Raw genomic sequence first — 13,478 nt, forward strand, 5'->3', positions numbered from 1 at the left:
GACCATTTAAAAGAAAGACTTGCATTTATAAAGCGCCTTTCACGACCACTGGATGTCTCAAAGCGCTTTACAGCCAATGAAGTACTTTTTGAAGTGCAGTCACTGGTGTAATGTCGGGAACACAGCAGCCAATTTGTGCACAGCAAGCTCCCACAAACAGCAATGTGATAATGACCAGATAAAACTTTTTTTTGTTTTGTTGATCGAGGGATAAATATTGACCAGGACACCAGGGATAACTCCCCTGCTCTTCTTCTAAATAGTGTCGTGGGATCTTTAACGTCCACCTGAGAGAGCAGACGTGGCCTCGGTTTAATGTCTCATCCGAAAGACGGCACCTCCGACAGTGCAGCGCTCCCTCCGTACTGCACTGGGAGTGTCAGCATGGATTTTTTGTGCTCAAGTCCCTGGAGTGGGACTTGAACCCACAACTTTCTGACTCAGAGACGAGAGAGACACCCACTGAGCCACAGCTGACACGGTCACCGACGCTAACATTTAAGGACAATTCACTTGCTGCTGTGTTATTCTTTTGTTGCTATTCTTTAGTGCGCATTATCATATACTACAGCCATCATGTATAGTGGTGGCATCCAAACCTTTTCCTTCTGAGCGACACTCACCTGCTCATCATGGAGTCTGTGGGCAGCATATAAAAGGGCAGCAGTGGACTGGACACCGGGTGTGAGGTGTTTCTGTAGTGCTCTAAACGATCAGGGGTGGTGGTATAATAATGGTGTCCCCTCCACCTGCCACCCTTCTTGCATATTTTTGATGCTTTGCCACTCTCCTCCTCCTGCATTCCCCCAGCCCAAAGCGGCACTTTTCTCTTCCTCCGCCCCGTCTCCAGTTTGTCGCTGCCCACTGCTAAGGCGAGGGTTCCCACCCGCCGTGCTATTCATTCAATCACCTGGAGCAGCAGAAGTGGAATCAAACAGCGACGCCGAGTGGGAGAGTACGATGGAGCAAGATCTAGGTGTGAGGGAGGAGGCAGTGGTATGGGGGGGGGGGGCGCTTGCTAGATCTACACCATGAGCTAGAGTTTGCACACCCCAGTGTACAGTAACCAGAGTACAATGTGATAGCAAAATCCTGGAACTCCCTCCCCAACACCACTGTGGGAGCACCGTCACCACACGGACTGCAGCGGTTCAAGGCGGCGGCTCAAGGGCAATTAGGGATGGGCAATAAATGCCGGCCTTGGCAGCGACGCCCACATCCTGTGAACGGATAAAGAAATTCAGCCTTACCGTTTGGATTGACTTGTGGGCGACCTTGTTGACTGACTGAGGAGTAGTGGTAGTATTGAGGAACACTGAATTTTGGGCAAGCAGTAGTGGAGGGCTGCTGGCACTTGTGGAACTAATCCAGCACGTCGGTTTGTTCAGGAGAGGAAAGAGGTGCGGTGGAGGAAAAGAAAATTGACCAAAAAGAAATTCTGAAATATGACATGCATGATAAATTTAGTGCTTGTGCTAAGGGCCGGCTTTTTTTGTTCTATTCCCACCCCCCATACCTATGTCAACCGTGGCTCAGTGGTCAGCACCGTCACCTCTTGAGTCAGAAGGCTGTGGGTTCAGGTCCCACTCCAGGATCTTGAGTCAAAAATTCAGGCTGGTACTGAGGGGGTGCTGCACTGTTGGGAGATGACGTCTTTTGGGTGAGATGTTAAACCGAGGCCCCGTCTGCTCTCTGGTGAAAGATCCCATGGCGCTATTTCGAAGAAGAGCAGTGGGGAGTTATCCCCGGTGTCCGAACGAATATTTATCCCTCAATTAACGTAACAAAAACAGATTATCTGGTGATTATCACATTTGTTTGTGGGAGCTTGCTGTGCACAAATTGGCTGCTGCGTTTCCTACGCTACAGCAATGACTACACTCCAAAAAGTACTTCATTGGCGGTAGAGCGCTTTGATACATCCGGTGGTCATGAAAGGCGCTATATAAATGCAAGTCTTTCTTTCAAGCTTCATTGGCGGTAGAGCGCTTTGATACATCCGGTGGTCATGAAAGGCGCTATATAAATGCAAGTCTTTCTTTCAAGCAAATTAGTCCAGGGTTTCAATTTCTGACCAGTATCCTGATCCTGGTTGGAAAATGCACATGTGGACAAGTGTGTGAGGACCAGATGTGGTTCCGCTGTGACATGGTCCACTGGTCAAAAAGCCTGCTGTCACTCACCATCTAAGTTCACGCAAGAAGGATGGCTTCTTGGGTGAGGTACAAGAGGGCAGCTGGTAGCTGTGGCTATGTACCCCAACATGCGTCAATGTCTTGGGGGGGGGGGGGGAGGAGGAGAAACGATATTGGAATAGTGTAGGTCCTAATAGCAGGCACTTTATAACTAAGACATCCTGTCCAACATATCACAACAGGGAGTTAATTTCTCTTGACAACCCCTCAGCACTAGCAGCAACGTTTCAGTAAATTTCCAGCCGGCTGCAGTATTGTCCCCGAGGCCCAGCATCCTCCAAAAGACAAAGCTTATCGATGCGACATGATGCACAGACAGCTGCGACTAGTTGTCATAATCTTTCAGCAAAATGGTCATACAATTATCATTCAGCTGGAAACAGGGCGGCGATGAATCTCTAGTGAGCACTGAGCAAAGGGATTGGCCCAGACACACAACGAGGAGCACCAAAGCTCCATATCCCAATGTGAATGCTATGCTAATGACCTACATCAACTTATCGCCAACTTAAATTTCAGGGGATGCATTAGCAAGACTGCCTCAGCGACACTGATCAGGTGTCAGCCGTGACCCACTGTTGGCACTCGCGCTAGGCCGTCGGAGCCAGAAGGTCGTGGGTTCAAGTCCCACTCCAAAAGCTTGAGCACAGAATCTAGGCCGAGAATCCCAGTGCCTTGCTGAGGGAATGCTGCACTGTCAGAGGTGCCGTCTTTCGGAAAAGACATTAAACCGAGGCTCCGTCTGCTCTCTCAGGGGAACCTAAAAGATCCCATGGTACTATTTCGAAGGAGAGCAGGGGAGTTATCCCCGGTGTCCTGGGCCAATATTTATCTCTCAATCGACATTAAAAAAAAATATTATCTGGTCAGTATCACATTGCTGTTGTGGGACCTTGCTGTTTGCAAATTGGCTGAACCTAAAAGATCCCATGGCACTATTTCAAACAAGAGCAGGGGAGTTATCCCGGTGTCCTGGTCAATATTTATCCCTCAAGTCAACATAACAAAATCAGTTTATCTGGTCATTCTCACATTGCTGTGTGTGGGAGTTTGCTGTATTGGCTGTCGCGTTTCCTACATTACAACAGTGACTACACTTCAAAAATACTTTGAGATATCCTGAGGTCATGGAAGGCGCTATATAAATGCAAGTCTTTCTTTCCACATTTTACGATTTTTAATGGTTTGATTCTCACCCATTCCTTCCTTTTCCTTTTCTTGGATAAGAAAGAATTAATATTTGGCATAGAGACATAGGAACCTATTGGGCTGGAAGAGACCCTTAAAGTCTGGCAAGGTGTGCCCAAGGTTTGAAAAATGCCTCGCACTATTTTCTCTGATACTCTGAATCACTTTTGGAGTTTCTTTCCGAGGTATCTAAATCATTTGATTTGAGATGTATTGATTAAAACACAGCTAACTAATGCCTCAAAAGATAAAATTACACCACCCCTGTATGTTCTTGTCTTCAAATAAGTAGTAACAGGTACCAGAAACTTGCTATTAAGGTACTGCCATTTCTACATCTCTCTTCCCATTCTTGCAGTCAGCAGAATCCCTTTGGATCAGGGATTCCTGAGATGAGAGGGCTGCCTTATGAGGAGAGATTGTGTCGAATGGGTCTATACTCTCTGGAGTTTAGAAGAATGGGAGATAACCTCATTGAAAGGTACAAGATCCTGAGGGGGATTGACAGGGTAGATGCTGAGAGGTTGTTTCCCCAGGCTGGAGAGTCTAGAACTAGGGGGCATAGTCACAGGATAAGGGGTTGGCCATTTAACAACAACAACTTTTATTTATATAGTGCCTTTAACGTAGTAAAACGTCCCAAGGTGCTTCACAGGAGTGTTATAAGACAAAACAGATAAATTTGACACTGAGCCACATAAGAAGAAATTAAGGCAGTAGACCAAAAGCTTGGTCAAAGAGGTAGGTTTTAAGGAGCGCCTTAAAAGGAGGAAAGAGAGGCGGAGAGGTTTAGGCAGGGAGTTCCAGAGCTTAGGGCAAAGGCAGCTGAAGGCACGGCCACCAATGGTTGAGCAATTATAATCAGGGATGCTCAAGAGGGCAGAATTTGAGGAGCGCAGACATCTCGGGGGGTTGTGAGTCTGAAAGAGATTACAGAGATAGGAAGGGGTAGTAAGGCCATGGAGGAATTTGTAAACAGATAAGAATTTTGAAATCGAAGCGTTGCTTAACCGGGACCCAATGTAGGTCAGCGAGAACAGGGGTAAGGGTGAGTTAAGACACGAGCTGCCAAGTTTTGGATGACCTCAAGTTTACGTAAGGTAGAATGTGGGAGGCCAGTCAGGAGTGCGTTGGAGTAGTCCAGTCTAGAGGTAACAAAAGCATGGATGTGGGCTTCAGCAGCAGACGAGCTGAAGATGAGGAGGAATTTCTTCACTCAAAGTGTTGTGAATCTTTGGGATTCTCTACCTCAGAGGGCCTATGAGTATATTCAAGGCTGAGATCGATAGATTTTTGGACTCTAGGGGAATCAAGGGATATGAAGATTGGGCGGGAAAGTGGAGTTGAGGTCAAAGATCAGCCATGATCTTATTAAATGGCGGAGCAGGCTCGAGTGACCGTGTGGCCTACTCCTGCTCCTAATTCTTATGTTCTTATGACCAGTGTAGAGTTTCCAACTGCACTTCATTCCAGAACCCAGAGAGCATCGCATGCCCCATATATTTTGAACGTTGATCTTTCTAGCTCAACTGTATCAATTCTCACAGTTACTCAGTGTTGATAATTTGGAGGAAATCTATTTTGCATTCCTTGTAGATTTGATTGTTTTTGGAGTGTTCTTACTTCAAGCTCTATCCTTTCCTCCAGCCCCAGCCTATTGGCAGCAAACTAACTATTAAAAAAAGGAATAAAGAATGTAAGAATATAAGAAATAGGAGCAGGAGTAGGCCATACAACCCCTCGAGACTGCTCCGCCATTTAATATGATCATGGCTGATCCGATCATGGACTAGATCCACTTCCCTGCCTGCTCCCTATAACCCCTTATTTCCTTATCGGTTAAGAAACTGTCTATCTCTGTCTTAAATGTATTCAATGACCCAGCTTCCAGAGCTCTCTGAGGCAGCGAATTCCAGATTTACAACCTTCAGAGAAGAAATTCCTCCTCATGTCAGTTTGCTGCCAATAGGCTGGGGCTGGAGGAAAGGATAGAGCTTGAAGTAAGAAAACTCCAAAAACAATCAAATCTACAAGGAATGCAAAATAGATTTCCTCCAAATTATCAACACTGAGTAACTGTGAGAATTGATACAGTTGAGCTGGAAAGATCAACGTTCAAAAAATATGGGCCCCTTATTCTAAGATTATGCCCCCTAGTTCGAGTCTCCCCCATCAGTGGAAACATCCTCTCTGCATCCACCTTGCCAAGCCCCCTCATAATCTTATACATTTCGATAAGATCACCTCTCATTCTTCTGAAATAAAGAACTTGCATCTTTCACGTTCTCAGGATGCCCCAAAGCACTTCACAACCAAGGAGTTGATTTTGAAGTGTAGTCACAATCGGCATGGCAGCCAATTTGTGCGTATACAGTAATGGAGACGAATGGCCAATTAATCAGATCTTGGAGGTGGTGCTCGAGGGAGAAATGTTTGCCTGGCCACCAGGAGAACTACACTGCTCATCTGCAAATTGTTCCATCGGATCTTTTATGTCCCCAAAACAGGCAGACGGGGCCACGGTTTAACGTCTCATCCGTTAGACAGCATCTTCAACAACGCAGCACTCCTTCGGTACTGCAATGAATTCCCACCCTGAAGTCCAGGAATGATCTTTAATCCAAGACCTTCCAACTCAAAAAGTGAAAGACTTGGATTTATATAGCGCCTTTCATGACCACCGGACGTCTCAAAGCACCTTGGGAGTGTCGTCACTGTTGTAATGTGGGAAACGCGGCAGCCAATTTGCGTACAGCATGCTCCCATAAACAGTAATCTGATAATGATCAGATAATCTGTTTCTGTAATGTTGATTGAGGGATAAATATTGGCTAGGACACCAGGGATAACTCCCCTGCTCATCTTCAAAATAGTGCCAGCTGAGAGCAGACTGGGCCTTAGTTTAACGTCTCATCCGAAAGACGGCACCTCCAACACTGCTGTCAGCCTAGATATTTGAGCTCAAGTTTCTGGAGTGGGTCTTGAACCCACAACCATTTGACTCAGGAGGCAAGTGTGCTTCTCACTGAGCCACAGCTGACACTGCTACAAAAGCCCTACATTACAACAGTGACTACACTCTAAAAGTACTTCATTGGTTGTAAACTGCTTTAGGACGTCCGGTGGTCGTGAAAGGCACTATAGAAATGCAAGTCTTTCTTTCAAATGGGCCAAATAGACAAGCGAGGAAAGAAAAGTATTGCACTTATATCATAAGAGATAAGGCCATTTCCTAGAGGATTTGGCTACAATGGGGACAATATCAGCTTGTGGGCTTGTGTGTTTGCTGAACTATCTACAAGTCGGAGCCTGTTAAGTGACTCAAACATCTCGGTGACCTCTTTCTGTCTCTTCTGTCAGGTACGCTTACTGTATTTAAACTGCGAGCTTCATCAATATCAAATAATATTGGCAGACAGACAAAGAGACGCTGCCTGGCTACCACAGAAATGCTTTAGCAGTCTGCTCCAAATAATACAAAATCATTTGATGCTTTAAAAAAAAAATCTGAACTGTTGAACTGAAGTAATGTTAATAACACCACAAAATGGGAATTTAATGCTGAAAAATAATTGGAACCATCAGATCATATGAATTAAGAGTCGATTGTAAATGGCTCCTAATCTAAGGGCATCAACAGTCTGGTTCCACAGCCACATTACTCTGAAGTTTTTGCAGTGATTATAATCCTGAGAAGATTGAACCACTCGAGATTTATTCTCATTCATTCAAAACAGCCTTGGGCCTCGCTATCTGCAAAATCCCCTCAGCAAATTGATTAATATAACATTGTTGGGCGATGTACAATGCAGCAGTGAATATTCATGAACCATTTACATAAGGCCACAGCAGGGGGTTCATCAGGTCTCAGTTCTTTCAGTGGCAAATATGATTTGACAGACAAATGGGGAATTTTAAAGTCACATTGTACGGCTCAAGGGCAAGTGAATGAACAACGCAGACCTTGTTTTTCTTTTAAAACGCGTTTTGTTTTCTCCGTTTGTTGCGTGATGCATTCCCCCCACCCCATTTCTCCCCCCACGCACCCCTATCCCCCCACCCGTACCCCCACCTCCCACCCGTACCCCAATCCCCCCACCCGTACCCTCGCACCCACGTCCCCGACCCGCAGCCCCAACCCCCCCATCCGTACTCCCGCACCCACGCCCCCGACCCGCAGCCCCATCCCCCCCATCCCCCGGTAACCCCATCCGTACCCCCATACCCCCGCACCAACGCCCCCGACCCGCAGCCCCATCCCCCGGTACCCCCATCCGTACCCCCATAACCCCGCACCCACGCCCCCGACCCGCAGCCCCATCCCCCCCCATCCCCCGGTACCCCCATCCGTACCCCCATACCCCCGCACCAACGCCCCCGACCCGCAGCCCCATCCCCCCCCTCCCCCGGTACCCCCATCCGTACCCCCGCACCCACGCCCCCGACCCGCAGCCCCATCTCCCCCATCCCCCCACCTGTACCCCCATCCCCACACCCGCCCCCCCCTCACCCTCACCCCCCATCTGTACCCCCATCCCCCTGCACCCCCATCCCTCCACCCCCACACCCTCTCATATCACCTCCACACACACACCCTTTTCCCCCATCCCTCCTCCACACACCCCTTCCATTACCCCTCATGCCACCCACCCCACCCTCCCCACCCCACTATTCTCAAGTCAAGAGATGATTGTGGCCCATCCAGCTCCTGAATTAACCGATAAAACACCGTGTGCACAGCTATTTGGGAGTTGGCCTTTACCTCCAGTGTTGCCGGTGCGCTTCCTCCCCCTCTTGAAACCCCGGCCTCTCTGCTTGACCACTGCGAACCTGGCCGTCGTCACTGACTCGTGCCCCATCACTCCCAAGCTCCTCTACAGCACCAAAGTACCCTTACTGGGTCAGTGTTTTTTCAGCTCAGTAAGAAATGACTTTGAAGAGCATTTACTGTTATGTGGACCGACTTTTGTACGCACCAAGATCCCACAAAACATCAGCGAGATTTGTTGCATCTGTTTTTTTTTGGTGAAGGGGACAGCACATCAGGTGAGCTGCTTGCTCTAACAATGCAATCTTACATCCTACTGGATTGCTAGATGATGTGGAAAATCCTGGAAGTGGGGCTCAGACCCAATACTGTCTGATTCCGCCCCACCGACTGAGCCAAGCTGACAAGAGTGGGATCGGTATTGCGTTAAGTTGATGTTAAAAGAAAGACTTGCACTTATATAGCGCCTTTCACGACCACTGGACATCTCAAAGCAGTTTACAGCCAATGAAGTACTTTTGGAGTGCAGTCACTGTTGTAATGTGGGAAACGCAGCAGTCAACTTGCGCACAGCAAGCTCCCACAAACAGCAATGTGATAATGACTAGATAATCTGTTTTATTGTTACGTTGATTGAGGGATAAATATTGGCCAGGACACCGGGGAGAACTCCCCTGCTCTTCTTCGAAATTGTGCTGTGGGATCTTTTACATCCACTTGAGAGAGCAGACGGGACATCTCATCTGAAAGACGGCACCTCCCACAGTGCAGCGCTCCCTCAGCATTGCACTGGGAATGTCAGCCTAGATTTATTTGTGCTCAAGTCCCTGGGGTGGGACTTGAACCCGCAACCTTCTGACTCAGAGGCGAGAGTGCGACTCACTGAGCCATAGCTGACACTATAGTTCAATAATTATTGAAATGTTGCTCTCTGTAAGCAGCTCTAGGCAGCCCATCGTTCTTACCTTATTGTACGGAATGCATTCCGAGGTGCAGGTGGCCCGAGTGTGATTTGAAGTATTTAAATCCGAATTCATGTTCCTAGTGCAGGTCTGATCATTCTCACAAGCTTTGTACCTGTAGAGGGAGAATGAAACTGTTTCACAACAGCAATGTCATCAGGAGCTGTTTAAAAATGAATGAGTTCAACAATACCACTGTCTCACCAACCATCGACATGGCTTGTGATCCAGTGAGCCTGTTTTTACAATGACGCTTTCATCTGGCAAGTAGTCATGCAGCTAGTTCACTGCTGGAGGTTCTCTCTGCTCAAGGTGCTCATCTCTTCAGCCGCCATTGACTCATGCGGTGGTGCAGTTCCATCTATGCCTGATATCCTCCTGTACCTTGCCCAAATGGCCGTTCGTCTTGTGTTGGATAACTATTCTTTACCTTTGTTGCCTCTCGACTTGACTATTCCAACGCACTCCTGACTGGCCTCCCACACTCTACCCCACGTAAACTTAAGATGATCCAAAACTCGGCTGCCCGTGTCCTAATTCGCACCAAGTCCCGCTCATCCATCGTCTCTGTGCTCGCTGACTTACATTGGCTCCCGGTTAAGCAACGCCTCGATTTCAAAATTCTCATCCTGGTTTTCAAATCCCTCCATGGCCTCGCCCCTCCCTATCTCTAATCTCCTCCAACCCCACAACCTCCCTGCCTAAACCTCTCCGTCTCTCAACCTCTCTTTCGTCCTTCAAGGCACTCCTTAAAACCTACCTCTTTGACCAAGCTTTTGGTCATCTGCCCTAATTTCTCCTAATGGAGCTCGGGTGTCAAATGTTTTGTCTCATAATACTCCTGTGAAGCACCTTAGGACGTTTCATTATGTTAAAAGGCGCTATACAAATACAAGTTGTTGTTGTATTCCACTATGGCAAGCACTACGGGCAAGACGGGCTCTATCCTCATTATTGGTGATTGGCAAAAGAATCAGAGGCGATATGAGGAAAAAAGAATTACGCAGTGAGTTGTTGTGATCTGGAGTGCACTGCCTGAAAGGGCGGTGGAAGCAGAGTCAATAATAACTTTCAAAAGAGATGGATAAATACTTGAAAAGGGAAAATTTGCACAGCTGTTGGGAAAGAGCAGGGGCAGTGGAACTAGTCGGATCGCTCTTTGAAAGCGGCAGCACAGGTACCATGGGCCAAATGGCCTCCTACTGTGCTGCATCATTTTATCACTGTGCGACGAACACACGTGTGTGCACACCTGCAGGTGCGGCTAGTCAGCAAGCAGGAGTAGATCCCGGCTGACTTTGTTTTCCCTTCTCCTGGCCAGATGTGCGCTGGCCAATTGTTAACGTCCCACAACTCCCTCAGCTGAAATCAGCTACCAAAGCAATCTGGAAGTCTCTCAGAATTTTCTTAAGTCCGTTTGGCCAAGTGTAACCTTGGTTTTTGGGGGGGAGGGGTTATAAGACAGAGAGTAAGAATAAAGGGTTCGTTCTCTGATAGGCCCATCCCCCACTTCCTTCATCCACCATCGGTGGCCATGCCTTCAGCTGCCTGGGTCCCAAGCTCTGGAATTCCCTCCCTAAACCTCTCGGCCTCGCTCTCCTCCTTTAAGACGCTCCTTAAAACTTACATCTTTGACCAACCTTTCCTAATATCTATGTGGTTCGGTGACAAATTTTATCTGTTAACGCTCCTCTGAAGCACCTTAAGATGCGTTACTACGTTAGAGGCCATCGATATAAGATAGTCACCAAGAAATCCATAGGGAATTCAGAAGAAACTTCTTTACCCAGAGAGTGGTGAGAATGTGGAACTCGCTACCACAGGGAGTGGTTGAAGCGAATAGTATCAATGCATTTAAGGGGAGGCTAGATGAGGGAGAAGGGAATAGAGGGTTATGCGGATAGAGTTAGATGAGGAAAGACGGGAGGAGGCTCGAGTGCAGCATAAACACCGGCATGGACTGGTTGGGCCAAATGGCCTGTTTCTGTGCCATATATCCTGTGTAATCCTATGTAGTTCTTGTTGATTCTTTCAGGCGACAGAGATCCCATCAGTCTATACTTAATCCAAATCCAGATGCTATTTATGAAAGGACCATGTTGCGATTCACTGTGCCACTTATAAACACACCCAGTACACTCCCTTCTGAGTTGTTCAAGAGCTGCGTGCGCATTAATGTACTTACCACTGGTCACAGAAGCTCTGGCAGAGAGGTACGTTCAGAAGGTAATTGGGAAGGTTTGGGCTTGCCCAAATTGTAGCGTCTGGGGAGCAGCGATAGAAACACGAGAGCTGTTTGAAGAACTGCTCGCACCTAGAGAGAAAATAAATGTCATTAACGTATTATGGCAGTGCCTTTCTTATATCAATTACACCTTGAGTCCTATAATACCCAGTCGCTTTTTTTTCTCCCCCCCCTCCCCCCGCGAGCCTCCCTTCACCCTTGGATTCCATGGACACCAGCAACTCTGTGGTACTTTACCAAAATGGCAATTTCCCATGTGCCCCTCGACAGTCATGGAGTACATTTACAGCAAGAGTCACTGGATAGCGATGAGCAGTGGAAATTCTGGCTGATTTCTCTTTTCCATAGAATGAGCAGAGGACATATAAACTAAATGGTACAATCCTAAGGGTTGCACGAACAGAGTGACCTAGAGGTATGTGTGCACAAACAAATCATTGAAGTTGGCAGGGCAGGTTGAGAAATCAGTTAAAAAGGCTTAAGGGACCCTGGGCTTCGTAAATAGAGGCATAGAGTACAAAAGTGGGGAAATTATGATGAACTTGTATAAAACACTGGTTCGGCCCCAACTGGAGTATTGTGTCCAATTCTGGGGGCAGACTCAATTTTATCTTTCAAAAGGGAGTTGGATAAGTAAAGGAACAAAATTTGTAGGGCTTCAGGGAAAGGGCAGGGGACTGGGACTAGCTGAGAGTCGGCACGGGCTCGACGGGCCGAATGGCCTCCCTCTGTGCTGTGATTCGAAGTTTGTGGATTGTAGAGGAAGGGAAGACAGAGAGGAAGAGCATCTGTACATTTGAAGTCTTGAGAAAGAATGAGTTACAATAGGAAATTCGAAAGCATGAGGGGTTCGGAGAGGAATTTTCCAGAGCAGTTCTCCTTTATTTCGCACATTACAACAATGACTACGTTCCAAAACTACTTCATTGGCTGTGAAGCGCTTTGTGACGTCCGGTGGTCGTGAAAGGCGCTATATAAATGCAAATCTTTCTTACTGAATTTTTCCTGGGAAGTGTCTAGTCGTGATGCTCTGACCATTATGAGTGTGGGGCAGGCTTGATAGACCAGCCGGTCTTTTCCTGCCCGTCATTTTAGTATGTTCTCAAAGAGCGTGTTGAACAGCGATCTCAACACGTTGAGGCTTCAGGGAGAAGGGACATCAGAGGGAAGTTCAGAGGAACAATGACAATCACAAAAGGGATGAAAACGTGAACGGTATTCAATGTGGGCTGGGAGGCTAGAGAGCTTGTGACTGAGAATGGTGTGAGGCAGTGCACTTCATTATATTGTACTCCACTCTACCCTGTGCAGGGAAGGAAGTAACTGAGCAGGCAAGAACAGATACAATAGAGAAAGAGTTTATATCGCAACCTCATAACGTCACAAAGCGCTTTTCGGCCAATGAGGTACTTTTGAAGTGTCATCACTGTTGTAATGTAGGAAACGCGGCCCAGCCAATTTTCACACAGCAAGCTCCCACAAACAGCAATGGTGTTGGTTGAGGGATTTAGGGTTGGCTGGGACACCCCTGCTCTTCTTCGAAATAATGTTGTGAGGGCAGAAGGAGCCTCGGTTAACGTCTCATCCAAAAGAAGGCACCTGGGAGTGTCAGCCTAGATTTGTGTGCTCAGGTCCCTGGGGTGGGACTTGAACCCACAACCGTGTGACTCAGGTGTGAGTGCTACCAATGAGCCACTGCTGATTCCGAAAATTGGTTGAATCTACACAGACAAATTGATATTTCTTGGCGCTCCCTTCCAGTTTAATTTGCATCTCATTTAAACTTCTGTGATGTACCTTGAATCCAATTATTAGAAAACCATTAAGCATATTAAAAATGATTAACCTCTAGCTGTTCCAATGTGATGGAGATTGGGCCTTGGAGCTCAATGCGAGACTATTTTGTATCTTATTATCCACTGTTGGAGCTTGATTACTGTCTCCTGGGCAAAGACACTCGATCTACTAATAGAGACAGCACAAGGCCAAAATATCCTGAGACATGTGATCATTTTTTTTCATCCATTTGTGAGCTTGGCTATAACTTATGTAAAGAGAAAAGTTAGAATCCTCTTAAATAAATCGTTACAACCTTCTCAAACCCATTAATACAAAGCGTG

The 13,478-nt window shown here is 47.1% G+C and overlaps 2 protein-coding genes across 2 annotated transcripts in view; one reads left to right on the forward strand and one right to left on the reverse strand.

Annotated features, from left to right (window-relative positions):
• rnaseh2a (ribonuclease H2, subunit A) overlaps positions 1-13,478 on the forward strand; it is an 85,125-nt gene that overhangs the window by 50,070 nt on the left and 21,577 nt on the right. The gene's annotated exons all lie outside the window — the stretch shown is intronic.
• The window catches only part of rtbdn (retbindin), a 63,161-nt gene that overhangs the window by 5,626 nt on the left and 44,057 nt on the right, over positions 1-13,478 (reverse strand). Inside the window, exons 4-5 of the mRNA XM_070867294.1 lie at positions 11,299-11,427; positions 9,117-9,228 (exon numbers count right to left, since the gene is read on the reverse strand). Of these exons, the coding sequence (XP_070723395.1) occupies positions 9,117-9,228; positions 11,299-11,427 (241 nt within the window). The remainder of the gene's footprint in view (positions 1-9,116; positions 9,229-11,298; positions 11,428-13,478) is intronic.

This window comes from Pristiophorus japonicus, chromosome 24 (genome assembly GCF_044704955.1).
Source record: "Pristiophorus japonicus isolate sPriJap1 chromosome 24, sPriJap1.hap1, whole genome shotgun sequence".
Taxonomy (NCBI): domain Eukaryota; kingdom Metazoa; phylum Chordata; class Chondrichthyes; family Pristiophoridae; genus Pristiophorus; species Pristiophorus japonicus.